The sequence below is a fragment of the Lentinus tigrinus genome, assembly GCF_003813185.1.
Source record: "Lentinus tigrinus ALCF2SS1-7 unplaced genomic scaffold L226scaffold_20, whole genome shotgun sequence".
Taxonomy (NCBI): Eukaryota; Fungi; Basidiomycota; class Agaricomycetes; order Polyporales; family Polyporaceae; genus Lentinus; species Lentinus tigrinus.
In genome coordinates this window covers 389,744-414,590 of record NW_027137929.1, presented here as the reverse complement: position 1 = coordinate 414,590, position 24,847 = coordinate 389,744, and the positions used below count along the sequence as shown (strand labels likewise).

The window sequence follows — 24,847 nt, the reverse complement described above, 5'->3', positions numbered from 1 at the left end:
TCTCCCGCCATTGCCATGACCGCCCTCCAGACCAACTCCGAGCACACCCCACTCTACAACGGCCGCAAAGCCTCGCACCCCCTCCACATCCTCATCATCGGCTGCGGCATGGGCGGGCTCGCCGCTGCCCACTGCCTCGGGCAGGCTGGGCACAAGGTCACGCTCTTCGAAGCCGCCTCCGCCATCAGCGAGGTCGGAGCAGGGATCCAAGTCACCCCGAACGTCTCGCGCCTCCTGCGACGCTGGGGCGCCGGCGACGCCCTCGAGGCCGTGGGCGTGCGCCCGGACGCGATCGTCCTCCGGCGGTACGCCACGGGGGCGCGCGTCGGGTACACGCGCTGGGCGGACATGGAGGAGAGGTACGGTGCCCCATATTACCACGTGCACCGGGCGGACCTGCACCGGGTGCTGTTTGATCTTGCGGCGCCGTTGCCGTTCGTGACGGTGCGCACGAACGCGAAGGTGGTGAGCGTGGACCCGGATGCGGAGGCGCCGTCGGTGACGCTCGCGGCGGGGGAGGTCGTGCGCGGGGATTTGGTGATTGGGGCGGATGGCGTGCGGAGCTTGGCGCAGCGCGTTGTGCTGGGGCATGCGAATCCGGCGGAGCCGACGGGGGATGCGGCGTATCGTGCGATTGTTCCTTCGGGGTTGCTCGCTTCTGACCCGGAGCTGAGGGAGTTGGTCGACACCCCGGAGATGACTGGGTGGATGGGTCCGGGGCGGCATGTTATGGGGTATAACATTGTGAGTGCCGCTGTGTCCATCTTTTTGTTGGGTTCGATTGACTGGCTGCGCTGCTCTAGAGAGGGAAGAACGAGTATAATCTCGTGCTGTTGCACCCGGACGACGAATCGGTGGAGTCCTGGACCGCAGAAGGGAGCGCCGACAAGATGCGCGCAGACTTCGCTGACTATGAGCCGCGGTATGTTCACGCCTTGATTTTGGGTGGACGCACGTATTCATTCTCGTCATAGCGTCCGGAAGATCCTGAGCTTCGTCAAGTCGACACTCAAGTGGCGGCTCATGGACCGCAAGCCGCTGCAGACGTGGATCCACCCGTCATACCGCGTCGTCCTCCTTGGGGATGCCTGCCACCCCATGCTGGTGCGTCTCATCCATTCCCAGCGCACTGTGGCCACTAACGCGTGCATTTCTTGCAGCCATACCGAGCGCAGGGCGCTGCGATGGCCATCGAAGACGCTGCAGTCCTCGGCAACCTCCTCTCCCGCCTCTCGCACCCAGCGCAGCTCAAGCCGCTCCTCCAAGCGTACGAGGACCTGCGGCTTCCGCGTACAGCGGAGACACAGCGTCAGTCACGTTTGAACCAGAAGATCTTCCACCTACCCGACGGGCCCGAACAGGAGCAGCGCGACGCGGAGATGCGTCGCGCTGCGGAGGCGGAGCTGCAGCGGATGCGAGAGGGGAAGCGGGTGCCGGAGGAGAAGCAGGAGCACTGGGAAGCGGGGAATGCGAACCAGTGGGCAGACGAGGACAAGAACGTGGCGCAGTTTGGGTACGACGCGGACGAGGCTGCGGAGAGGTGGTGGAGGGAGGGCGGGGAGAAGCTGGTGAGGGCTGCAGAGGCAAGGACGTGATATGGTTGTGAGTTCTTCGTTCTCGATAGGATACCCTATGTTGGAGGTCTGGATTTTCTGTACGGATGTCTCATCTATGTATCGCGGTAAGCAAGATAATCTGATGTACTATGATATGATATATGTGAGCTACTAGCCCGTGCACCACGGTCTGGATCTGAGCTTCCTCATAGCGGGATGTCGGCTTCTGAGACGAATTGCTGGAATCTCGCTCGAGCGCGAGGAGGGTGATCCGACTCACCATCAAAGCACTGGGGATGGTTGTATGGATTCGCGAGTGTGCGGTACTGTATCTCGGTAATGGCGAATGGGCGTCTGGATTACCGTATTGGGTTGATACACACGGTCCGGCAGGCCGATTGATTCAGGGCAGGGCTTGACGCGTCTCGCTCAGGCTGCCAACTGCCTTGCTTTCGTTCCTTTCTCTGTGCCCAGCCTACCCTCGTTTACCAGCAAGCACGATTTTTGTGGCTCACCTAGGGACACCGTACGCCTGAACGCCCTCCAATGTCTAGTCAAATTTCTAGATTGTCTTACTGCACGGCGTGGAGTCGCGACATCGACGCCATATTGAGGTGGGTAGTCCTGGATCCATGCACCATCTGCCCAGGCTCTGTGAAATCCCGTTCACTCAGCACGACTGATGGCCGCCACCATCATATGGTGCTCCAACTCCTCCAGCGAGGCTGAAGGCCATGCTGCCATGACGTACGCCTTCAATGACGCCACGCGTGTCATCGTGTACGGCACAGTAACACATGTTTGAGCTTGACGACCACTCAGAGATAACGGGAGTCACGTCGTGTCGCCCTCTACTCATCTTTTCCCTCCCGCCATGACGTCTCACAGTTACGCTCGGTATCTCTCTCCTTCCTACTGGTTTTCTCTCGTTTTCAACTTCTTCTACGTGCTCGTGCAGCACGTTATAATCTGGCTCTTCAAACCGGTGAGTATCACACCTTTGGGTATTGAGTTCGCGCATTTACGCAGTTTTTAGCCCCCGCCTCCCGGCCCCGAGTATCCCAAAAATCCAAAGGGCAGGATCGCAGTCATCGGCGCAGGCCTCACGGGCGTATCAAGTGCAGCCCACGCGATAGCACATGGGTTCGATGTCGTGATATACGAACAGGACGACAAGATAGGTGAGTACGATTCTTGTTCTCGTCTGGCTGGATGTTCATGAGCGGGGCTATGACTCAGGCGGTATCTGGGCTCATGTCAACAAGACATCGGGTTTGCAGCTCAACTCGCTGCTCTACCGCTTCCATCCCGCCGTCCTCTGGTCGTGTACATTCCCGCATCGAGATGAGATTTTATCTGGTGAGTAGCGTTCTGTGCGCTCTCTGTCAACTCTTGCTGACTATGCGCAGAAATACGTCGCATCTGGAAGGAGTACCAGCTCGAGCCGCGCACGCGCTTCAATACTCGCGTAGCCTCCGTCAAGCGTAAGCCAGGAACCGGCGAGCACATCAAGGACGACCCGGCACACTCACAGTCGAAATGGATCATCAACGGCGGCGAGGACGGCGAGTTCGACGCTGTCGTGGTCACAATTGGCACGTGCGGGCAGCCTATGCGTATCAAGTTCCCTGGGATGCCCCAGCACGACGACAACGCCTCCGATACTGGATCCGAGAAGCATGAAGGTGACGATGAGGAAGTCTTCCAAGGGGAGGTCTTGCACTCGTCTGAGCTCGACAACGCGAAACTGGGCGGGAAGACCATCGTCGTGATCGGAAGCGGTGCTAGTGGTGTCGAGGCAGTCGAGACTGCGCTGGAACAGGGCGCGAAGCACTGTGTTATGTTGGCCCGCGACGACAAGGTGAACATATGTATGCGCTTGTCGTATGATCGTCGCCACTAATAGACTTGCCGTAGTGGATCATACCCCGGAACATCGTGCTGGACACGATGATTGCTGCGCAGCCCTTCGGGCGGGAGATGCCTCTGTCGGTCATCTGGGAGAAGATTATCACCGCCTGGAACTACCACGGTGCTGAACATCTCGTCCCTGCTCGTCTCGGTATCTTCGAGAGCACGCCGGTGGTCAATGACGAGTTCATTAGCCAGGTCAAGAAGGGACAGTGCGACTACATCCGATGCGATATCCAGCGACTCACGAAGGACGGAGTGCGTGTGAAGGTGCGTGGGCGGGAGGACAAGCCGAGAGAGGGGAAGGAGGAGAAGGAGGTACGTCATGAGCGTGATCTTCGTCGGGCTTGTCGCCTGACACGATTTCAGATCAAGGGCGATGTCGTTGTCTTAGCTACTGGGTTCAAGAAGCCGGAGCTCAGCTTCTTCGAGGATGACCTCTTCCCCGAGGGCTACGAGGTGCGCGCCTTCATAGAATTGTGCAAATAAAACGTTTGCTGACTCACCTCCGCCAGCGTCCGAACCTCTACCTCCAGAACTTCTCGACAGAGGACTGGTCAGTTCTTATGACGAACTCATCGTACCAGAATGCTATCGGCACCGTGTATGTAATGCTCACTGTTTCTATCCTTTGCAGAAACTGACCGCATCATCATCTGTGTGCATATAGTGGGCATTTGTGAGTTCGAATACGTGTTGTTGTGCCTTGCTCAGAATACTGATTGTTAAAACTTGTTCCAAGCCACATCGGAATCTGTACGCGGTTTTGCTTTGCATCACCTCGATCAACACGCTGACGTACTTCCAGATATGCGTATACTGCTCACCTTCCTCATGGACCCCTACGCGCGGCCAACGTCCAAAGACATGAAGCTTTGGGTGGACGTGATCCGCTTCGTCAAGTCCGGCGCACGGGGAGGAGCACTCAGTTTCTTCACGTACATGGAACTCAGTGCGTAGTGTGTTTCGCCGTTAAACGGAGACATGCGAGTCGTCTGACGCCATCTCGGTAGCGATCTGGCTGTTGCTGTTCCACATCTTCCGCTTGGACAGGCTGAAGTGGTCAGTACCTTGTAATCGTCATCCGGACGCTTTCGCTAACGCTGCGTGTAGGTTGTTCTTCATCATGCAGGGATGGGGCGTGTATCCCGCCGAGTATAAGGAGAAGAAGGGGAAGGGGAAAGCGAAAACGCAAACGCAAACGCCACAGCTGAAGTTTGGAAGCACGAAAGGTGTAGAGCCCGATGGCGACGCGGTTCAGGGGATCTAGGCAGAGGTTGACCGTCATACCATATATACCTTACTAACTTATACAGATCATGGACGTCCGAATGACACACGACGTTGTACTACTTCACTCTCAATATCTTATCCTCACCGACCGCCTGCGAACCTCACTCATCGGTGGTTTCGGCTCTGCTTGCAAGGAAAGCCACGAGTGCACGTTCAGGTTCGTCCCAATGGACCTGTCATAACCACGCCAAGTCAGCATCTTCAAGTTCCCCGAGTATCCAAGTATCGGGAAGTATCACGAAGTGAATCGCCCCTCGGATCCGCAAGAACGTCACGTCACGTCTCGCAAGGCCGTCCCGGCTTTCCTCTCACCCTCGAGCTTCGCGCGCACGTTTCGCACACTCCAACTTGAAGGCATCTCCCACACCGAGCGGTCGCACCGCACGTAGCGCACCTCCAGAGTCCACACCCGCCCAGCCGTCCGTCGCATCGTTCTCGTTTTTGTCATCGTCCTCGTCCTGGCCGCCGTCTGCAAGGTGAGACGTCGACGACGGGAGGACGATCTCGCGCTCAAACAAAGTGGTCTCTGGCACGGTGCGTGTACGCATGTGCTATGGCCACGTCGCGACCGGGCCCTGTAGGCTGTAGCGGCCCTCACTGTGTACAGTATGAGCCTGAGATGGTAGATCCCGGAGAGCGTGAGATGCCAGAGCGCGTCCCCGCAGTCCGTACCCAGTGAAACCGTCCTTCGCAGGGGTGGGGTTCGCCGGACTCGCCGCTAGCGTTGCCGGGTTGAATGCACGATGTACTTGGTCATGAGTGCAAGCAGGTTTCTCGATGCGCGCCGCGAGTAGGCTGAGTCTCAGCTTGCGGCTTGTGGTCGGTGGGTGCATTTGAATTCCTCGGGCCAGAAACCGGGAGTATGAACGTTCCGCGCTATGCTCGTTCGCTGCCCATTTGTGGATTGGGAGAACTGTAGTCTGTGAGGGTGAGATTTGCATCGCTCAACGTCGGTCGAGTGGTAGTGTGTTGATATTGATCGGTGAACGGTGGTCGGACATGTAAGTTGTACGCGCAGGGAAGTGTGGATCAGTGACTTTCAATTTCGCCGGGTGGTCATGGGCACAGTCATGGATGGTGGAGGCTGTGGTTTCTCGAGGAACTGAGGATCGTCATCCTTGTTAGCTTGGTACTGGTAGCGACTGCCAGCCAGGTTTCTCAATCCGCATACTCAGACTTGATGCTCAGCTGCGGAGGGCGCACGGTGTACACCATATAATCGCACCAACTAGCGTTTCCGACAATCTCCAAATCTCTGAAGTCAAAAACCACATCCAGCCGGAAAAAAGGGCCTGGCCGGGAATTGAACCCGGGACCTCCTCCAATCATGTACCAGGTTCAATCCTGACAACACCCTAAGAAGGAATCATACTACTAGACCACCAGGCCACAGAGGGGTGTCATACCACTTATATTTATCTCATGTGAGAGCTCCAGCCTGTGAGAGCTCCAGGATGCCGCTGACTGTTACTTAAATAGCTTGCTCGGACAGTCTTTCCCTGAGATGCACCCCAATATTCAAGTGAAGATGGTCAGTTGCGGTCAGTGCCACTGAAGTTGGCATCAAACTGTCCGCAAAGAGGTATCAAGTAGTTGCCTCCGAGTCTCACCCCGTCCACTACTACGCGGAACCAATAACCACTTCCTCAAGCTCGGATGTCGCTGCAAGGCATGCTCGAACGGTGTCCTCCGGTCTGTCCCAATGTATCTGTCCATGCTACTATCAGTGACTTATGACCCTCTCCCAGTCATATTACTCACGAAGTGGTTAGCGTCTTTTATCTGCACGAACGTCACCCGCCGGACCTTGTCACCCGCTATCCTGGCTTCCTGCACCGCCTGCTTCAAGGAATGCACTCCCCAGATTACCTCCCAGACAGTAGCGTCGCACCACAGATAGACGAGCTCCACGGCGTCCCACGAGCGACTGCCAGTCGCAGCATCCCCACCTTCGCCCTGAGGAACGCGCAACGCGCTCTCCCGCAGGACTGGCCATGCGCCCGACGGGATCCCAGTGAGGTTCAGTACGCAATCCGAGCCACCAGGGTCTCCCGGGGACGGGTACAGCGCCAACGCGCGTTCTTCCGCTGTCATGGCAGAGATGGTTGGGGGCGGGTGGGTAAGAGGGGTGCGCCGCTCGAGAGCGTCGAGCGAATCCAGCGGGTGCTTGTAGTACCCGCTGACCCAGTCTGCGAACATGCGCGTTTTCTCGTCTTCTGCGAGGGAGGGGTCGAAGAGAGGGTTGCCGTAGATGTCGCCGTCGAGAGGGGGGTAGCCGAGGACGTGGTATGGTGCGTCTGACACCAGGGAGCACAGGTGAGAAACATGTACGGGATGCAGTATTGTTGAACAACGGCGTACGTACCGTATAGGATGACGCGCCGGATGTACTTCCCAACATCCACTTCGCCCACCGGGAACGAGTGCGCGTACGCAAGGAGGGCAAGCATCCACCCCGACGCGAACGACCACCCACCCACCACGATCCCCCCGCTGTTCTTCTCGACACTAGCCTTGGGCACGTCGTTCGACGCTATGAAATCAATCAAGAAGTCGTACAGGTCCCGCGCGTTGTACTCCATGTACGACAGGATCTTCGCACGCGCCGCTGCAGGGTCGGACTCCACTTCGGCGGCGGCGGCGTCGAGGAGGGCGCGCTCCTCTTTAGGGTGCGGGGTAGCCCCGGGATAGTCGCGTCTGTTGACGAGGACGACGCGGACGTTGTACGTCTCGGACAGCGGGACCATCTTCGAGAAGATGCCTGTAGCAGAATCTCAGAGTATGTGAGTTATCTCGTCTGTGAGGGAGTGGGAACACACTGACCGCTGTGCCAGGCGTAGCCATGGAGCAGGATGAGCGTCGTGTAGTCTGTACTCCCCTGAGGAGGACCGGAGTCCTGGTAGATGTGAAGGCCGCTGTGCTTGGACATGTCGACGAAAGGACGGGAAACGACTCGGAGGTCCACGCGATGGACGCAAATATATATATACAGCTCGCTACGCTTGTGCCAGGGCCGGTCGTATTGATTGCCCATCGCTTCCACGAAGTCGACAGAACTCTAATGTTGAGGTGAGTTATTCGGGGGCCGCGTGCTGATGCCTGAGAGCCATAGAAGCCCAGGTACCGCGTCTTGTGGGTACAACCAGTGCGAATCGGCTCCGTGTGAACAAGGATGTCCGGTTTTCTGAGCTGATAGACTTGTCAGTCAAACTTTTAGTTTGTTCTTCAGCCACCCCTTCTGCGACGCATTGTGTCAGCTGCTGTCCGGGCTGCCACGCCTGAATGGCTCCGGGCGACGGTGAGAGAACGCTCCGATCCAAGGCTTCGCGAAGCTCGGCTGATCATGCTTCTCCTACCTGTAGTACTTTCTCAGACTCTGGGTAGAATCTTCGACGGCACTCTGAACGAATTCAGAGTTGACCTGGAGCTTGAAGTTACTAGGCAAGCCCTTCCGAGGTCGGCCTTGAGAGCATAGCGAGGCTGCCAGGATTGAGGTCTGAAAATGTGCAAAGCTATGAGTCACGAGCCCCGCTGAGACATACGCGTTGATACCGCAGCACCCTGCTATAGTATGATGTCATGTTGTACTTCGGACGGCCGAGCGGGAGGGTATTCAAACATTTTCACTGCTTGAGAGGAGGCCACCGGCAGGTGAGAGTGAAGTATTCTTGTGTCATATCGGGTGGTGCGAAGCCGCTAAAGCGTGCTCTACATGAAGATAGTCAGAAACAAGCAGTACGGAGTAGTGGTATGTGCATCCGGGTCGTAGGACCTCGTCTAATAGGAACCAATAACTACTTCTTCAAGCTCGGACGTCGCTGCAAGACACGCCCGAACCGTATCCTCCGGTTTGTCCCAATGCATCTGCTCAATCCACGATCAGTGACTAAAGACCCCTCTCCCAGCCAGATTACTCACGAAGTGGTTAGCGTCTTTGATTCGCACGAACGTCACCCTTCGAATTTTGTCTCCCGCCGTCTTAGCTTCTTGGACCGTCTGCTTCATGCAGTGCACTCCCCAGACTATCTCCCAGACAGTAGAGTCACCCCATAGGTATGTAAGCTCCACAGCGTCCCATGAGCGACTGGGCGCAGCATCGCTCTCCGAGTCGTGCACGTGTAGCGCCTTCTCCCGCAGGACTGCCCATGCCCCGGACGGCGGGCAGGCGAGGTTCAGGATACAATCCGAGCCGTCTACGTCTACCGGGGGCGCGTACAACACTGACGCGCCTTCCTCCGCTGTCATGGTGGAGAGGGAAGGAGGTGGGCTGGTCCGGCGGGTACGTCGCTCGAGTGCGTCAACGAAATTCGGGTGCTTGAAGTACCCACTGGCGTAGTCTGGTCCCAGGCGTATTTTCTCCTCCTGCGTCAGAGAGGGGTCGTAGAGAGGGCTCCCGGAGATGTCGCCGTTGAGAGGAGGGTAACCGCAGACGTGGAATGGGGCATCTGTCATCAGCGAGTAGTGAGTGAAGATAAGCAATTCCAAGGCGGCGTATGTCACATACCGTAGAGGATGACGCGCCGAACGTATGTCCCTGGATCGACTTCGCCGACCGGGAACGAGTGTGCGTAGGCGAGCAGGGCAAGCATCCACCCCCCGGCGAACGACCATCCGCCCACCACGATCCCGCCGCTGTTCGGCCCCTTGACACCAGCCTTGGGGATGTCGTTCGATGCCACGAAATCAACCAAGAAGTCGTACAGGTCCCGCGCGTTGTACTCCATGTACGACAGGATCTTCGCACGTGCGGCTGCAGGCTCGGACTCTACTTCGGCGGCGGCGGCGTCGAGGAGGGCGCGCTCCTTCTTGGGGTACGGGGCGGCCCCGGGGTAGTCGCGTCTGTTGACGAGGACGACGCGGACGTTGTACCGCTCGGACAGCGGGGGCAGTTTCGAGAAGATGGCTACAGCAGAATCACACAGTATGTGAGACGTTGTCTATGAGCGAGTGGGAACGTACTGACCGCCGTGCCAGGCGAAGCCGTGGAGGAGGATGAGCGTCGTGTAGTCGGTACTCCCCTGAGGAGCACCGGAGTCGTGGTGGATGTGCAGGCCGCTATGCTCGGACATGTCGATGTGAATGCGAGTCCACGACGGATTGGTGACGACTTCAGAGTTGAACGCCGACGAAGCATTATATCTGCAGCGAGTCGCCGCACCCGTCGGGGCCGGCCACATGTATTGCTCAGGCCGCTTAGTCAAATTCAAATGTTTGGGTTCCTGATCCACCCTCTGGTACGACCCATTGTATTAGCTGTCTTCCGGTCTGCCCCGCTGCATGACTGGGGTCGACCGGGAGAGCCGGGACCGAAGCCGCTCGTGAATGATGAAGAGATCCAGGAAGCTCAGCTGCTGATGGCCTACCCCCACGGATGTGCGGGTAGCATCGCGCTCAAGCCTCATGCAGTCACCGTGTCAATGCCGAGTGAAGACGAGCGTTCAAGAGACGGATGGGAGCTGGACGGCTCGAGTTGACTTGAATATTGTGGTTGCACAGGAAGTCCCCAGAGTCTTCGGCTCTTGGCTGGTATACTCGTCGCCGGCTGCGATTGACAACATAAGCTTCACTCGAGTAGTATTAAGACTCACTGTAACCATTTCCGACCTTCAAGCTTCAAGGAACGCTTCTTGATGGCTCCACGAATAATATGCTCCTCGTTATATGCGTCATTATACTACACCTGAGGTCCCATGATGAACGTGTAGTCATGCATCCACCTTACCAAACGAACGTTCCTCCCTGACGTCCAACTCGAAAGAGTTGTTCGCCTTGAGGGGTTCGCTCTCGGGACCCTCATGCGCAACCTGCGACGCGACTGCGCTCTCCGAGCCAGGCTGCTGCGTCTGCGTGACCTCGACGAAGGTGGCGCCGCCTATCTCGAAGGTGCTATCTTCTCTGTGGTGGCGAGGAACACGGGATGGCGGTGGGGAGCTCCAGCTCAGCGGGCCCTGGAAGGCGACATTCTGCTTCGAGGACTCTTCCCTGGCCAGCCCGACGCGGACGATGATCATGCTGAATACGATCGAGATGATGGGTGATATCTGGAGGTGCCAAGGTCGACTATGAAATGGAGGAACGGCCCCAGGCACATGACGACGCACCATGTCCAAGACTACATATACGACAGTATTCTTCGCGACGAAGGTGGCGAGCGCAATCGTAATCGTGACCGAGTATATCGCACCGCTCTCTATGATGACGTGCAGCAGAGATGTCAAGTTGCTGTTCGCCTGATACCGCGCCGATCTTCTTGCCACAGTCCATATCTTGAACGCGAGGATGACTGCACAATGATCATGAGCGAATGATCACGGAGAGAAGGATATCCTGTGAGTCATACATGTCGTCAACAAGTTCGTCGCCAGAGTGAGGGAATACGCGGCTGTGATCCAGCGGCCTGTTTCTGCCACCAGGGCAGCTCGCGCCTGGGTGTTCGTAAGCGTTCTTGCGAAGGTGGCATTCAGGCCAATGCACGAGACTATGTGGCAATCAGCCAGATGACAGCGATCCGCCGGAGGTTCAAGGACGTACTGATGAGGGCGATCCACCCGAGGATGGGCACAGCAACCACGAGGACGCTCTGCCATACGACGTAGGCACGATATATCTAGAAGGAGGTGAATGATCGCTCGAACTATCTGCTATGAATAGAATTGTCACTTACGACCACGGCGTCGAGGATAGCCGTCTGGAAGTCATACAATATACTCTTCACAAGGAATGTGGAATCCGACGCTCCTGCGAAGTATTGGTCTGGCCCTCCGGGAAGATGTGGTCCTTTTGTGATGAAGCCTCGGTATAAGCGAGCGATGTTTACGCCAAGTTCCTTGTTGAGAGCGTGAGAAGCACCGTCGAGGAGATCCATGAACGGGAGACCTGACGCACCGAGGTGGAGAGAAGTAGCAGAGCGCACGTCGCAGCGAGCATCCCCCAGTTTAGGTCCCGTCCTGGCGGCTCGGTTGTCCGAAGCAACGTTCTGAATGTCAAAAACATCATGAATAAGGATAGTCCTATCCCGTGTTCAGCATGTGGGCGTCTTATGCTTCGATGTTATAACGTACCATAGAGAACGGCTTCTAGGGTGGTCGATAAGATAGCTGCTTCGCTGAGGGAGAGCATGGTGTCAATGCGCTGTGTTCCTGCTGGGTGAAGAAGGCAAGAGCTTCTGTCGTGCTCAACACAACCTCTTATTCAACACGAGGATGACACCGCATTGAAATCTCATGGGCGGGTGATGCGCCGAGATGAGAATTGGCTGTGTAGACCAACGTGTCCAAAGAGCCTGAGGTTCAAGGCCTCGTGAGATATAGGGAACTTTTATGTGAGAGGATGGATCCACAAACCATAGCCTGCAGGGGCCAGCGCTACAAGTGTTGCGGTAGGCGACTTCAAGTTTGCAGAAAACTCGCGCCGTATGCTTCTGGAAACTGGTGTTCTGGTAACAGGGCCAGCATGTCCCGCATACGTCATACTGCGTGATGTTGTACGCACCTACTACCGCGTGTGAGCCTCTTGGTCGTATTCATTCGTGCAGATTGACATGTACCGCCACAATACGTCTGAGCAGCTGGATCATCAACGAGCGAGCAAGAAGCCATCACCCGGCGCTGGGCGGCTCGCCTGGAATGAATCAAGCTCAGGCTGCGGATCGTGAGGGGAAGGTACAGACATAGCTGTGCCTGAGATGGGACCACTTGGTGGAACTGCCTATCCGCAGCTTGGCCTGGGGATGATCACGTCCCGTTGGGACGTGCTCACTGGTGACTGCTAGGCCTTTGAGAGAACACTCGATCGTCCATCAAAGCGTCCTTCATAATCCCTATAATTCGAGCCTTGTCAGTCAGTCAACCGGGAGGCCGCAACGAAGACAAGCAGCACAGCTCACCTACTACCCGATGTTCAACACGTCCTCCTCCTCGAGTTTCCTGCCGTGCCTGCAGGAAGGGATCAGCGTCCGTGAGACAATTCATGGCTGCGCCTACTCACTTGGTAGGCTCCTCGTGATAAACAATCACATCCGCGTTCGCGAGGACAAATGGGACGCGCACCGGAAAGGCTTGAGTTCGCACCGACTACGAGCGTACGACGCATCCTGCAGGCAGAGTGCACACCGTATTCAAATTGTTCAGATGTTCCTTGACTCGGACTCGCGCGTCAGCTTCCGCAGAGAAACTATAAGCAGGCTGCCGGTACGCTTGTGTCTGCGCCCGACGGAAGACGCCGTGTGAGGTTGATCTTTGATTCACGCAAGCTGTTCTCCGTCAACCATTCGGACTCTAATGAGACTAAGTAACGTGAGTATTACGCGGCTAACAGAGGGGAGTAAGGTCGTAGCGCACTAGTCTGCGATTCATCTTCAATAGGTGGACACGTAACGGCCAGGTGAATTGATATGGAAAGTTGCGTCTTGGTATAATGAGTCTTGAGTGCTTTCCAGGCATACATCTTCCTACAGGGTGCGATGCAACTTTCCCATAAAACTCGATTTCGCAGTGGAGGAGAATGAACTCACGAGCTTGGGGCGCAACAGGCACCGGCGTCTGTCTCGATTATTCAGGGCAGGCCCTTACGCGACGCGACGGGACACAGACCTGGTTTGCACCTTCAACCTGAACTTGCCTGTCTACCAGCTCTATCACACTGAATGCTCTTGCAAATCTGTGTCCGTTCCAAGCTACAACAAAAAAAATCAGACATCACTTGATGAAACATGGACTGATAGGAAGTTGAAGTTTGAGTGAGTAGCTGCACTCCCGGGATGACGATCATCACTGAGAATGAGACGCACAGTACAAATAGCCTAACGACTCATATAGTTCCTGCGCCCCTCAATTTGGCGTCTCACATCTAAGGCGTCGCCTGAAACATACCTTGTCATGCATGCCGGCGCTGCTATCATCGACACGTGCGCTATGTGAAGCAGAAAAGCATCACGGATTGCAAGGTTGCTACTGCACCGGTCACAGCACGGCCCACGTGGGGTATTGACAGTAGCTGTGCGGACTCCGCAATTATATGGCGTTATCTTGACAGCATGTAGCGGGTACACTAAGATCATGTCAGAAGTCTTCAGAAGTCGCATGAGCGCGAAACTCTATCGAGCACAGTACAAGAGCTGATTGGGGCATTCCAGTGCTCTTCCAACAACCTCTTCCTCCAGAATGTCCTCCGACGCTAGCGATGCTGCTACCATATCGCTATTCAACGCTCTGTGAGCTTCATTCCATGAACGATTTTGACATCATCTTCTGACATTACTAAACAGCTACGTTCAGGAATACGCTAATACGGCAGTCTCGGGTGCGTTCTACTCAACGCTATCGCGTTCACGATTATTTCACGCTTCATCTCACCGCGGCAGTTCTCTTCATGTACGACGCCCTGATCACATTCGATCGAGAAGTTGCGTGCTTTTGGGAGTCCAAATGGACCGGAGCGCCACTCTTATTCTTCGCGAACAAATGGATCTCCATGACGGTTTATGTTATGGCGTTGATAGTCCAGTTTCTATCTTTCCCTTCGGACAAGGTGAGCATCCTCAGTCTTTGTCATGACAATGCCTGACCGCCTTCAGAGGTTATCATATTGCTTGCTCAAGTATAGCGCTATGATTCATGACGTTCGCAGCTGCTCCTCCTTCGGAATCGCGTTAAGTGTAATGCAGTTGGTGCAATTTGTCCCCTGGGCAGGTACGTCAATTGTTCGATTTGAGCTCAACACCTGATATGCGCAAGAAGTCTTTTCCGGCCTCCGTGCATATGTATTGAGCAGGAGCAAGCTCCTCGGGCTCTTCGCTTTCGCTTTGTCTTTAGCGCCAGTAGGGGCCAACATGGTGAGCGAGTCATGTTCAAACTATTCAAGACGATCCTTTCCGAACAATTTGCTACACAGACCCATCTCGCCTATGACTTTGTCGGCTTCATGTACCTGCCGTTCGGTTGTCTTGCGACAGACAATACGACCACCGCGTTGAACATAAAGTCAGCCCTCTCAATCTCATATCGTACCCCTTGTACTGATACTGCGCCAGACGTACGTGGTTCTATTGATGGAGATAGTACATGCTCACTGGCACAACTCATACAGTGGACCTCATTGCTCGAGTGCCGCTGATATTCGCGGATATTTTGCTCGTCTACATCACTTGTGCAAAGCTTAGCGGCCGAAACGCCTTGAGAGATATCCGCAAGTCAAAGAGACTGTCGCTCTCGGATGTTCTATTTCGCGACGGTATGTTGCACCGCGAAGTGTCCACGAAATGTGTGGCTGACCACTCTGTCGGTACTATATCTCATAGGAGTCATATACTTCATGTGTGTCCCACTGTCGTATTCAGGCAATGCGATACCTGGCTCACTCGACCACCCATCAGTGTTTTGTCTATCCTCGAAGTCCTCCATCTCGTTCTCTCGATCACGGGAGTAAGCGGCATGGCCAATCTCGCTTTGCTAGCATGTATTCACATCGCCCTCGCAGCTAGGAACCGGGGGCTACGGCTGGAGTTATGTCCCCATATTCACTGGCCCGTACGCATTTCGCGCCATCTTTGACATACCATTACTGACTGCCTACTCCTACTCCTCGAACGTCTGATCTGCAGCATCACAGCAATCCTCGTATCGCACTTCCTTCTAGAATTACAGGAAGCAAACCGGGCGGTCATCGGATTCAACCTCGACGATCCGTTGCAGACTTCGAGGGACCCGTACGACTCCGCACCAAGTTTCATATCGTCCCTCGGGGCTTTCATCAATCCCGATGTTCCGTCAATGCAACAGGATGGAGATGAGTGGCTCGTTGGCTCGCATTCAAACAGAGAGGAAGGAGACGGGACGGAGGGTCATGAGCTCCAAATCGCTGGGTCGTCATCGGCGTAATCATCGGTCAGTTTCACTTGATCTTCGCAGCCGTTCAGCCTGAGGTTACCATTTCTGATAATATTGTACAACTTTTCCAAAGCCTCATGAGTAACATAACGTCACCGAGCTGTTCTCAATGTATCCTACACGCTAGACTTGACCCATTCCGCCACCGCGTCTGCCCAATCTTCGCCCTCCCCGGAGAGCAACGCCCAGTGCGGGCTGATATGGTTATGCCCCTTCATGATCTCATACTTGACCACGCGTCCCCTACGCGCCTCCAGCTTCTTCACGAACTCATCAACGCCCGCCTTGATGAACTCCGGCTCGTTCTCGCTCGCCAGCACGAACACCTCCGGCAGCCCAGCAATCAGCTCCTCCGGCGCGTTCTCGAGCAGCGTCAACGGCATATTGGCTAGCGCCGCCTCCTCGCTGCCGTAGTATCCCTCGAGGAGCCCCGGGGGAAGGACCGGGGGGCCCCCAAACGCAAACTTGAACGCACCGCCTTTGGGGATGAGCCCCCGTGTCGCGGCGCGGACGGGTGAGTCGAGCGGAAGGACCGACGGTGAGAGATAGAGCGACATGACGTGGTTCGCCCCCGCGGAGTGCCCCATGACGAAGATCTTGCTGAGGTCGACCGTCTCGGAGAGCTTGCCGGATGAAACTGTGGAGGTGTTGGCGATGAACCAGGCGATTGCATCGCGGATGTCGGCGGGTGGGTCGGGGAACTTTGCGGCGGGTGCGAGGCGGTAGTCCGCAATGACGGTCATGACGCTGCGATGGAGACGATGAGTTGCCGTTCTAAGACTATGTATCTTCTGAGAGCTGAGAGAAATGGGGACCTCACCCTCGTTGAGCGAAGAATACGCCGACATTGGCGTAGGCGAGGTCGTAGGGTTTGTCGATCTTGCGGTCGCCGGAGATGAAGCCACCGCCGTACTCGAAGAAGAGCACGGGGACCGAGTTACCAGACACCTTCGCAGCGTCTGGGTAGTACACGTCAAGCTGTATGTGTGTATCAGCAGCGTGCAGTAGTTCTGAAGCATTGAGGGGCTTCATACCTGGTGCCTATCGGTACTGCCATAGCGGAAGGTGCGACTGGGCCAACTCTCGATTTGCGAGCGCCGCGTCTCCAGCTTCTTCATGAATGCATCGCGAGCTGTGGTCGACAAAACAGGTGGTCAGCTCGTACATCTGTAGAGCCGAACACATCCATCATCGTCCTCGCCGGAATGTCGATGTTTAGTCGTCATCACACCCGCCATCCCATACACCCACGGAGAAAGCCTCCGAATGATGGATGGAGCACAACCATCTCTCCGAAGTCCGATAACTAGCCACTCACTTGGGTCGATAACAACATGGATAGCGGTGTCAGAAAAGCCTGCAATGACATCCATGCTTGGTCGGACGAGGGATATCGATCAGGTGGGAGGGGGTCGTGCAGGAAGGGCACACTGGGTTCGGGCACCTAAACATGGTCGCATATATCCGCGGTAACAACGTTCATCCCCTTATGTGCAAGCAGCTTACACATATTTTACGATTTATCGGACGCATCGGTTGCAGCGCTGCTGGCGTGTAAGGTTGGCTCCCACTCGGTGTCAGCAGATTTAGGGCGGTCGAGAGTCATGGGACTGGGACTATCTCAAGAAAGGTTGCTTGTTCCCACCGCGCTTCCACCAGTGGTCCGACGAAAGAAGATTGGCATGGACCGAGCCGCGGCGGAGTGATTGTGTGTGTTGCTCAGCTTCCTGAAGAGCGATGCATCGGTCGCGCCGCCAATTGGTTGTCTGTGTTCGCCACTTAAGACGATTAGGGTGCCCGAACTCTGCAGAAGCGAGAGAGAGAACTCTGAAGGGGCAATGTTGCTCACTGCGGCGAGGGCAGTCATAGCATAGCTCGTCACAATACAGATGCCTACGCACATACAAGTTAACGGAATGTCCGAGACTGGTTCCCGCTCTTCGGCTGGCTGTGCGCCTTCGGCGGCGCCGGGAAATTGCCATAGAACGCCGCGTTCGAGCCTATACCAAGATCGTCAGCATATCCCCTCCGCACTTCAAGCGGCCACAACCCACCTTTGGCATGTTTTGGCTTCTTCCTTGCACTACGAGCGTCCACTTCATGATCGGACCCATCGTCCAAGATGTTGGAGACAGAAGCATAGTCGAACGCCTCCGCCTTCGCCTCCGCCTCCGCCTCCGCTTCCTGCTTCGGACTAGGGGTGTCCGCCACAGTGTCGGCCTTGTCTTTCTCTGCGACGCGCTTGCGTTTCTTCTTCTTTGGCTGACCAACTACGACGATCGTGTCGTCCACGATAGGCACTGCTGTCCGCTGCGAGGCCGGGATGAACGGAATCTCGGCTTGGCCCTCGTTCTTGAGCACAGTCGGGTCATCCTCCACGCTGGCCGCTGCTGCGGCTGAGGCAGCGTTGGGGTTTGGCCGGGCGAGAATCGATGGTACGCTTGGTGCGATGACGAGCTTGCTATGAATGCGAGTGGCAGCTTCAAGGAAACGTGCCCTATTGAGAGCTAGACTTCGCGCAAGATCCTGCTTACACCCGTGCCAGTCAGACATCAACCACGATGACAGAACCCAACGAGTGCCACTCACCTGCGCCGTACTGGAACCGGTGCCAAGGAGGGCACTCTGCTGTGCTATGGGGAGCACGCTAGTGGTATTACTGTGCAGGGTTGGGCCGAAGAGGGCGGACTTGGTCGCAGTTATAGAGGACACTGAGAGTGGAGTTAGTCGTGACATATCACACCCGACTGCGAGATCTCTCACCAGTGGCCCAAAGAGATTGCGAAGTTTGTGTGGACGCTGCGCCCACAACCTCTTCGACTGATTCCGTCACATCGACTTCCATAGCGGCTGGCGCCTCCTCAACCTGAGCATCAGGAGCATTGGAGCTCGCGGTAGGTGCACCCAATGCCTCCTTCACTGCATCACGTATCGTGTCGAGCAACTCCTTGGCGCGGCGTCGGATGACAGGTGGCACAGGATGGAACACGGAGAGCAACGCAGCCATGTCAGCGGGTGTGCGCTCCGCAAGCGAGAAGAGGTAGTGGTTAGGAAGGACATATCTATTTGCAAAGAGTAGTCAGCATTACAGACGGGGGGAGAGCGTACGTATCATCACTCGCCTAGAGCTCTCATCCTCCTCACGAGCGATGCGGTCGCGCCACGCATGAACGGCGAGGTAAACTGCGCGCTGCGCACTGGCCGCACTGCCTGCGTCAGGTACACTTGAGCTCGCCATCAGGATGCTCTTGTTCCACTTCCGTGCGAGCGTGTCCCAGCCGCCGGGGCCCGAGCCACTTTCGGCGTCATACCGCTCCTTCTCGTAAATCCGCAGGGCAGTCTCTTCTGATCGAGAGAGAACCTCACGGACAAGCAGGTGCGCAGGCGGTATTGATAGATCGGGAGGGGGAGTGGAGGACGAAGACGGGCTCTGAGCACGCGACTGCGCTCTAGATTGTGCCCGGTCGAGGAGTGCGTTGCGCAAGTTGTCATAGATGAAGAGGAGGAAGTGGGTATCCGAGCGGGCGTACTGCAGCATCTCTTCCGGTAAGGGCCTGAGAGCGCCATTTATGAGCGGAAGATATCATGCAGACATGGATTCAACTCACCGTATACGCCAGTCGGCTAGCTGGTAGCGCTTGTCGGCAGTGAAGTCGCAATACATCTCAAGCAGCGTTGCGAGGCCATGCCTGGGGAAGTCTATTGTCTGGCATGAAGTAAAGGTCGAACATACGGTACAACAACATACCTAGCACTTTAGAGGCATGGTAGGTATCGAACAAATTGACAACGTAGAGGTTAAAGTCTTGCTGTAACCAGACGATATCGCTCTCCGCCCCATGGAAGACCTATGAGATCTGAGCATCTTCGAGACCAGTCAACATGAAAGAACACGTACCTTGACGATGTTAGGGTTCGTGAAGACCTCGTTGAGCTCTTCCAGCTCCTCCCGGAGTGCGAGCGTATCGACCACAAAGTCTTCTTCACGGGTGCTTATCTGCATGAGACATACGAAGCCGCCGAAACTGCGGTAGTTGTGGTACTCCAAGTCAACCGCGATCTCCTTCGCATCACGAAGCTTGTCGAGCATGGTAGCGAATTCTTCTGAAGTCGAAACCCAAGTAAATGGCGTCTCCTCAAACGACTTGGGTGGTATAGGCGGCGACGATGCGAACATCCGTGCAGGGTAGGTAAGGTGCTTGATCTCGTAGTGGTAGGGATGCAGACTGCGAAGATGTTAGGAATGCAAACGAATGCGGGGCGAGACTCACGAAGTAGATGCTTCTTCTCCGTCGCCCTCCGTGAAGTTATATCCAAGTGGTACTTGCGCGTTATACTTATGGCGCAGCGTAGGGACCCAGGCAATATGATTGCTGTTGTCCACTTTGCGCTTGAAGGATATTTGAGGTTTCGCAAGATGCGATGCGTGTTGCAGCGCGGGGTCCAGACGACCTTGTGGTACGTTGCTCTTCTTCTGCTGCCAAGTTGAGGAGTCGAGACATAGCACGGTCGCAAACCGACATACCTTCTGCGTTGTGGTGAGCGGTGCTGGTTTCACGGCGATGGCGGGTGCCTTGAAGTTACCAAGGAACTCATCCAGTCCGATGTCCTGAGGCAGAATTGGGACCGTCTTCAGTATAAATTTGTTGAATGTACTCACAGCACGTTCAAGTAAAGTGTCCATAGCGTCCACTATAAGCGAATGGAAGTTGTCCACTACATCGTCCTGAGCCTCCAACCGCGCCTTCCCCTTCCCTCTTGAGCTCGCGGATGCATTGACGGTCGAAGACAAGTGTAATAGTTTGTTCGTGAGCGATAGCACCCTTGCGGAAGTTTGGTCGACCTCCTTCGCGAAGTCCGGGTGAACAGAACGATGAAACGGGATGTCTGCAGGGAGTGAGACGGCCGCGCGTGTCGCCTTCAACGCACATCCCTGAAGCTGAGTGTTGTAGTCGTTGAATGAAGCAGGCGAGAGGCTGGAGGACGAAGACGAGGCCATGGTCGCCGTCGGACGCAACGAGCTCGAGGCCGAGCGCTGCACTTGCCTCAGAAATTTCGTGTGACACCCCGGGTCACACTACGTCACACGTGGTCACGCTCCGAGCTCAACGGGAAGAAGGCAAGTCGAGCTCATCGCGCACAACGACCACGACCCCCATTACGACCACCGAGCTTCGCGACCATGTCCAACACAATTGCACTGTACGTTAATGACACTTGAAACATGCATAACGACTGACATATTCCCCAGTTACCCGTTGTCCAACTTCACCTTCAGGTACGCCGGCGGATGCTGCTAATGAACAGCCATACTGAACCGTCAATAGCACGAAGGAGGCGCAGCCTGAAGAGGACCCATCGGTGTCTGCACGCCTTCAGAGGCTCCAGAACAACTATGAAGACTTTGGCATGAGGAGGACGGTGGAAGGCATTCTCGTTGTGCATGACCATGGTCACCCGCATATACTCATGCTCCAAATCGCCAACGCGTTCTTCAAGCTGTACGTTCATCCTCAACTTCACAATACCTTCCCCAAGCTTCTGTCACGACGCGTTCTAACGCGTTATGTTGCAGACCTGGAGACTACCTGAAGCCTGGCGAGGATGAGATCGAGGGATTGAAGAAGCGTTTGGATGAGCGTCTCGCGCCACCGACGGACTCGCGGCAGTTCAACTCGTCGCACGGGGTGGACAACGAGTGGGAGATTGGGGATTGCCTTGCGCAGTGGTGGCGGCCGAACTTCGAGACCTTCATGGTGCGTGTCATCTCGTTAATCTTGCCGTACCAGCCTCTCACGCGAAGATGTGGGTGACGTGCGCAGTACCCCTTCATTCCTGCCCATATCACGAAGCCGAAAGAGTGCAAGAAGCTTTTCCTAGTCCAGATGCCGGAGAGGAGTAAGTCAAACTGGTGCGAACCTGGGCCATGTGCTAATGAGCGTTGCTCGCCATCAGAGGTCCTTGCGGTGCCCAAGAACATGAAACTGCTCGCTATCCCGCTTTTCGAGCTCTACGACAACGCCGCCCGGTACGTTCGGATGCATGTATGCGCATTTTGGTCATTCATGCTGACGACCTTACCTCAGCTATGGTCCTCAACTGTCGGCGATCCCGCACCTCCTCTCTAGGTCAGTTTTGTGCACTTTGCACTGATTTGCTCAGGGCTCTCTTACTTACATCTCACTAGGTACAACTTCATCTACCAGTAGAGTCGGACGGCTGCCGAGCCAAAAGTACGCCTTTTCTTCTTCTCATCATTGGGACTTTCTACGCATAATTTGTTGCCCCTTGTTGTCGCCGCTTGCCTGTCAATAGATATCCTGAACCTGTATTCTACGCGTCAGTCTCCGATCTCGGATACGGAGTACCTGTATCATCATGCCTTTGGCACATATACGTTGGGTGAACATGTCCTTGTTGCTACTTGGTTGAGCTCATCGTCATCGGGCCATCGGCGCATTGAATATGTCGATGACTCTGGGCGCCAAAACCGAACTGCGTTTTGCTTTTCCTCCATCATACTCTCCGAGTCTCCGGGATTGTTTCGACAATCTGCCCGGTTTCTGAGAAGCCTCCAGACGTGGACGTTTGACATCTTCGAGCACTGAACGTATTGACACGGCCCGAAACCATGCAAGACTTCATCTGCGAGGTGCGTGGATGACAAGTGACATCGCTGTCCATCATGTTGCTGCGAGGTGTGCGAGAGCTTCTCAGAGGGGCCCTGAGGGGACCTCCGTGACCCAGCGCAGGTTTTCACTTACTGTCTCGTAGACTCGCATCAGAAGTAGGCCCATTTGGACTTTCAAACTGTATGTCGTCGCCCGAACACACGAACATCGGACCCTTTGCCGACTGTTTCCCTGAGAATCGCACCTAGAAGGCCTTCCCCGAAGCTGCTGACTGCTCCATTCAGGCTGCCCTCTCTCGCGTTTTATTCTGGCATGCCCTTCTCACGTCCGCCGTCTGCGCAGGCAGTCGCAACCAGCCAGTGTGAGTTCTCTCTCACCTACAAACCTCCACCTCGGATTCGCCCTCGAGAAGCTTCCGCAGTCGTCTCAATCCTCTCACCCTCCTGATCGAAAGCATCGCGACGCTGCCAGGGCCCCTTTGCCGCACTTACCTCCCAGTGCTGCGGCACTATAAACGGCGACCGAGTCCCATAGTCTCCATCACCGCGGGCACAGGACCACGAGCCTCGCAACGTCCATCGGCCGCGCCGTGTCTCAACTTAGCGCGAGTGGCCAACTCGCGGCTCCCGCATTTCGCATTTCAGCGCTGAACGTCCATTCTGGTTTCCCTTCCCCACCCCCGTCTCCCTGGTGCCCTCCGGACCTAACGGGCTTGGCTGTTCTCCTCGGCTGCGATGTCCTTGACGATGTCCTCGCTCCCTGGCTCGTCGTCTGCGCCGTCTGCGCCGTCGCCCCCAACTGGGCAGTTCAGCTTCTCGCCTTCGCGCCCTGCGCCCACTGGAGGCAACCAGAACAACTTTCCTCCCGGCTCTGGACCGGAGCTGACGTCATCAGCCTCCCTTTACTGTGCGTTTAGTTCCCTTGACTGCTGTCTGCGCTCGAGTGATCGCGGAGCCGTTGCTGAGAGACGATTGTTTTGCTGTCCGCAGTGTACACCTTCCTCGGTGAGTTGCCTTTCCCTGTCGAGCTGTTACTCCGGCATGGTTTGTGGACATGGACGACCGCGGGGTTTGGCAGGGAACCACCGGACGAATCAGGTGGTGAAGGTTGGGCGACCGAGGATGTCGTACAGCCAGCCTGGGCTGCTTGCGGCCGCTCGAGCTCGCCGCGAGGGTTGCTCGCACTGCGCTCATCGAAGCTCAACGACGCCGACACGCCGCTATACATACTGCCCCCGTTTTCTCCTCATTTTTCCTCCCCTTCTCCTCTCGATCCCATGCGTCCGGTCTCCGCGCTTGGCCCGATTGCCGCACTCCCGCCATCTCCATCCCGACCTTCACGAGCTCGTTAACGTTCGCGCGTACGACAACTAGAGTTAGAGCTAGCAAATGAACCTTAATGTCCAACTCGACGACCACGTCCATGCCCATGACCATGCCGTCTAAAAGTCTGCTCACGACACTTGCTGAAGTTATTCCTGCTGCAGCTACCTTGATCATCCTCATCCTCGTATCAGCCACCATCGTCTGCCGATCATATGCACTCCGACGGCGACAGCGCGCTCTTATTGCGGAAGCCATCGCGAACGGGACATATGTGGATCCAAATAAACCGCCGGTCGTGGAGCGACCGAAGATGTTCGAGATGCACATAGGAGTGGAAGAAGCCGCGAAGCTCGAGGAAACAGAGTTCTCGTCGGAGAAAGAGAAGCAGCGGGAAACGGTAGGAAGCGATATACTCGTGGACTGGGACAAAATGGCGGTACGTTGCTCTCCCTATCGCTACCACTTCCAGTAGCGCTCATGGAAGGCTTGCCGCATCCTCTCAGCCTGTATCATGTCGGTGGCTAAACCCACCAGAACGGCCGGTCACCCCAATTCCTCCAACACCTGCACCGACTCCCCAGCCGCAGCGGCGCTTCCGGTGGCTGCGATGGTTCCGCAGGGGCCGTCGCGAGCCGTTACTACCCACTGTTGCTCCAGAGACAGTCCAGTCCCGGCCCTCATCCCAAAACGAACGCCAGTCGCGGTCTGCAGAGCTGCTTCGTGTGTCCGTCTCCTCGACACTGAAGCCACCACTGACCCCCGAGCCGCCTCCGGAATCGGTCCGCGTCGCCGTCCTGATCAGTATGCCCTTCTCCGACCTCCGGGCGAGGAGTGCGGGAAATGATGCAGAGCCTGGGCTGCCATACATGGAGTTCGGTGAAGCTGAGGTATGTGCGGAGGGTTTGGGCGAGGTGCTCGAGGCGCCTTCGCGTGCGCGTTCGCAGTCGCAGGTCGCGTTGTCTGGCGGGGATGGAGAGGCCCCACCAGCTAGCTCCTCATAGCACGAGGGAGAGGACTGTACGATCATGATATCCATGAATTTGGCAATGGGTTGTAAAGTCCTTTGTATCGATATTTTTCACGATCGTCGACCCGTGCGAGCTGGTTATGCTTCGTGAACGTCGATATAGGCAAAGGGTGCGTGTGCGGGTGAGTGTTACGTTCCTCTCTGCACATACATCGTCGAGCTCATTCGCAGATACGATCTTGCCGGGACAGAAGTAATAAGTATGGAAGACCATTAT

At 56.0% G+C, this 24,847-nt stretch overlaps 10 protein-coding genes and 1 non-coding gene across 11 annotated transcripts; 5 read left to right on the top strand and 6 right to left on the bottom strand.

Annotated features, from left to right (window-relative positions):
* Positions 1–15: 15 nt before the first annotated feature.
* Positions 16–1,595, top strand: L226DRAFT_572787 (FAD/NAD(P)-binding domain-containing protein; the record flags this gene model as incomplete). The annotated part of the gene is made up of 4 exons (XM_067684727.1): positions 16–744; positions 804–922; positions 975–1,104; positions 1,161–1,595. 4 exons carry the CDS (start codon positions 16–18, stop codon positions 1,593–1,595), a joined length of 1,413 nt encoding a protein of 470 aa, XP_067533588.1.
* A 622-nt stretch (positions 1,596–2,217) lies between these two features.
* On the top strand, positions 2,218–4,856 carry L226DRAFT_536846 (FAD/NAD-P-binding domain-containing protein). Its single transcript, XM_067681204.1, has 12 exons — positions 2,218–2,541; positions 2,593–2,737; positions 2,796–2,915; positions 2,966–3,417; positions 3,474–3,785; positions 3,837–3,926; positions 3,983–4,071; positions 4,138–4,146; positions 4,210–4,223; positions 4,276–4,419; positions 4,481–4,529; positions 4,581–4,856. Exons 1-12 carry the CDS (start codon positions 2,431–2,433, stop codon positions 4,735–4,737), a joined length of 1,692 nt encoding a protein of 563 aa, XP_067533587.1. The 5' UTR covers positions 2,218–2,430; the 3' UTR covers positions 4,738–4,856.
* A 1,192-nt stretch (positions 4,857–6,048) lies between these two features.
* L226DRAFT_t170 lies at positions 6,049–6,149 on the bottom strand. Its single transcript has one exon. It is a non-coding gene; the product is annotated as a tRNA-Pro (tRNA).
* Positions 6,150–6,381: 232 nt separating this feature from the next.
* L226DRAFT_572785 (alpha/beta-hydrolase) lies at positions 6,382–7,689 on the bottom strand (the record flags this gene model as incomplete). Its single annotated transcript, XM_067684726.1, has 4 exons — positions 6,382–6,468; positions 6,522–7,057; positions 7,126–7,521; positions 7,584–7,689. The coding sequence occupies 4 exons, from the start codon at positions 7,687–7,689 to the stop codon at positions 6,382–6,384; spliced, it is 1,125 nt and encodes a 374-aa protein (XP_067533586.1).
* Positions 7,690–8,537: 848 nt separating this feature from the next.
* Positions 8,538–9,829, bottom strand: L226DRAFT_572784 (uncharacterized protein; the record flags this gene model as incomplete). The annotated part of the gene is made up of 4 exons (XM_067684725.1): positions 8,538–8,624; positions 8,679–9,205; positions 9,265–9,663; positions 9,724–9,829. The coding sequence occupies 4 exons, from the start codon at positions 9,827–9,829 to the stop codon at positions 8,538–8,540; spliced, it is 1,119 nt and encodes a 372-aa protein (XP_067533585.1).
* A 563-nt stretch (positions 9,830–10,392) lies between these two features.
* L226DRAFT_511330 (uncharacterized protein) lies at positions 10,393–11,993 on the bottom strand. Its single transcript, XM_067678297.1, has 7 exons — positions 11,822–11,993; positions 11,646–11,770; positions 11,425–11,586; positions 11,292–11,367; positions 11,101–11,238; positions 10,862–11,043; positions 10,393–10,801 (listed from the first exon to the last, which is right to left on the bottom strand). The coding sequence occupies exons 1-7, from the start codon at positions 11,877–11,879 to the stop codon at positions 10,466–10,468; spliced, it is 1,077 nt and encodes a 358-aa protein (XP_067533584.1). The 5' UTR covers positions 11,880–11,993; the 3' UTR covers positions 10,393–10,465.
* A 1,928-nt stretch (positions 11,994–13,921) lies between these two features.
* L226DRAFT_524435 (uncharacterized protein) lies at positions 13,922–15,353 on the top strand (the record flags this gene model as incomplete). Its single annotated transcript, XM_067678889.1, has 11 exons — positions 13,922–13,971; positions 14,026–14,060; positions 14,122–14,288; positions 14,335–14,449; positions 14,498–14,592; positions 14,652–14,740; positions 14,791–14,792; positions 14,847–14,990; positions 15,058–15,073; positions 15,133–15,181; positions 15,237–15,353. 11 exons carry the CDS (start codon positions 13,922–13,924, stop codon positions 15,351–15,353), a joined length of 879 nt encoding a protein of 292 aa, XP_067533583.1.
* Positions 15,354–15,658: 305 nt separating this feature from the next.
* L226DRAFT_536844 (alpha/beta hydrolase domain-containing protein) lies at positions 15,659–17,104 on the bottom strand. The gene is made up of 4 exons (XM_067681203.1): positions 16,965–17,104; positions 16,681–16,778; positions 16,467–16,624; positions 15,659–16,393 (listed from the first exon to the last, which is right to left on the bottom strand). Exons 1-4 carry the CDS (start codon positions 17,017–17,019, stop codon positions 15,763–15,765), a joined length of 942 nt encoding a protein of 313 aa, XP_067533582.1. The 5' UTR covers positions 17,020–17,104; the 3' UTR covers positions 15,659–15,762.
* Positions 17,105–17,234: 130 nt separating this feature from the next.
* Positions 17,235–20,655, bottom strand: L226DRAFT_614554 (uncharacterized protein). Its single transcript, XM_067686662.1, has 11 exons — positions 20,307–20,655; positions 20,172–20,255; positions 19,918–20,120; positions 19,545–19,872; positions 19,395–19,494; positions 19,255–19,345; positions 18,769–19,200; positions 18,410–18,708; positions 18,236–18,357; positions 17,701–18,172; positions 17,235–17,646 (listed from the first exon to the last, which is right to left on the bottom strand). Exons 1-11 carry the CDS (start codon positions 20,643–20,645, stop codon positions 17,555–17,557), a joined length of 2,562 nt encoding a protein of 853 aa, XP_067533581.1. The 5' UTR covers positions 20,646–20,655; the 3' UTR covers positions 17,235–17,554.
* Positions 20,656–20,782: 127 nt separating this feature from the next.
* Positions 20,783–22,051, top strand: L226DRAFT_553945 (cleavage and polyadenylation specific factor 5). The gene is made up of 8 exons (XM_067682962.1): positions 20,783–20,848; positions 20,898–20,924; positions 20,974–21,147; positions 21,222–21,402; positions 21,469–21,544; positions 21,602–21,674; positions 21,733–21,774; positions 21,834–22,051. The coding sequence occupies exons 1-8, from the start codon at positions 20,829–20,831 to the stop codon at positions 21,853–21,855; spliced, it is 615 nt and encodes a 204-aa protein (XP_067533580.1). The 5' UTR covers positions 20,783–20,828; the 3' UTR covers positions 21,856–22,051.
* A 622-nt stretch (positions 22,052–22,673) lies between these two features.
* Positions 22,674–24,694, top strand: L226DRAFT_143035 (uncharacterized protein). Its single transcript, XM_067672370.1, has 4 exons — positions 22,674–23,184; positions 23,268–23,282; positions 23,765–24,039; positions 24,107–24,694. Exons 1-4 carry the CDS (start codon positions 23,013–23,015, stop codon positions 24,602–24,604), a joined length of 960 nt encoding a protein of 319 aa, XP_067533579.1. The 5' UTR covers positions 22,674–23,012; the 3' UTR covers positions 24,605–24,694.
* The last annotated feature ends 153 nt before the right edge of the window (positions 24,695–24,847 follow it).

Excerpts from the sequence above, each read along its gene's own strand:
- L226DRAFT_536844 (XM_067681203.1), bottom strand. The coding sequence starts at position 17,019 with ATGGATGTCATTGCAGGCTTTTCTGACACCGCTATCCATGTTGTTATC. Across the intron at positions 16,779-16,964 it reads CCATGTTGTTATCGACCCAA|CTCGCGATGCATTCATGAAG; the intron begins GTGAGTGGCTAG and ends TGTCGACCACAG. Across the intron at positions 16,394-16,466 it reads GTATTCTTCGCTCAACGAGG|CGTCATGACCGTCATTGCGG; the intron begins GTGAGGTCCCCA and ends TCTCCATCGCAG.
- L226DRAFT_553945 (XM_067682962.1), top strand. The coding sequence starts at position 20,829 with ATGTCCAACACAATTGCACT. Across the intron at positions 20,849-20,897 it reads ATGTCCAACACAATTGCACT|TTACCCGTTGTCCAACTTCA; the intron begins GTACGTTAATGA and ends CATATTCCCCAG. Across the intron at positions 21,675-21,732 it reads CTCTACGACAACGCCGCCCG|CTATGGTCCTCAACTGTCGG; the intron begins GTACGTTCGGAT and ends ACCTTACCTCAG.
- L226DRAFT_511330 (XM_067678297.1), bottom strand. The coding sequence starts at position 11,879 with ATGCTCTCCCTCAGCGAAGCAGCTATCTTATCGACCACCCTAGAAGCC. Across the intron at positions 11,239-11,291 it reads CGGGTGGATCGCCCTCATCA|TCTCGTGCATTGGCCTGAAT; the intron begins GTACGTCCTTGA and ends ATTGCCACATAG. Across the intron at positions 11,044-11,100 it reads GACGAACTTGTTGACGACAT|TCATCCTCGCGTTCAAGATA; the intron begins GTATGACTCACA and ends ATCATTGTGCAG.
- L226DRAFT_536846 (XM_067681204.1), top strand. The coding sequence starts at position 2,431 with ATGACGTCTCACAGTTACGCTCGGTATCTCTCTCCTTCCTACTGGTTT. Across the intron at positions 2,738-2,795 it reads CGAACAGGACGACAAGATAG|GCGGTATCTGGGCTCATGTC; the intron begins GTGAGTACGATT and ends GCTATGACTCAG. Across the intron at positions 3,418-3,473 it reads TGTTGGCCCGCGACGACAAG|TGGATCATACCCCGGAACAT; the intron begins GTGAACATATGT and ends GACTTGCCGTAG.
- L226DRAFT_143035 (XM_067672370.1), top strand. The coding sequence starts at position 23,013 with ATGTCCTTGACGATGTCCTCGCTCCCTGGCTCGTCGTCTGCGCCGTCT. Across the intron at positions 24,040-24,106 it reads TGGACTGGGACAAAATGGCG|CCTGTATCATGTCGGTGGCT; the intron begins GTACGTTGCTCT and ends GCATCCTCTCAG.
- L226DRAFT_614554 (XM_067686662.1), bottom strand. The coding sequence starts at position 20,645 with ATGGCCTCGTCTTCGTCCTCCAGCCTCTCGCCTGCTTCATTCAACGAC. Across the intron at positions 20,121-20,171 it reads CGCTCACCACAACGCAGAAG|AAGAAGAGCAACGTACCACA; the intron begins GTATGTCGGTTT and ends ACTTGGCAGCAG. Across the intron at positions 18,358-18,409 it reads GCAATCTCTTTGGGCCACTG|TGTCCTCTATAACTGCGACC; the intron begins GTGAGAGATCTC and ends CTCCACTCTCAG.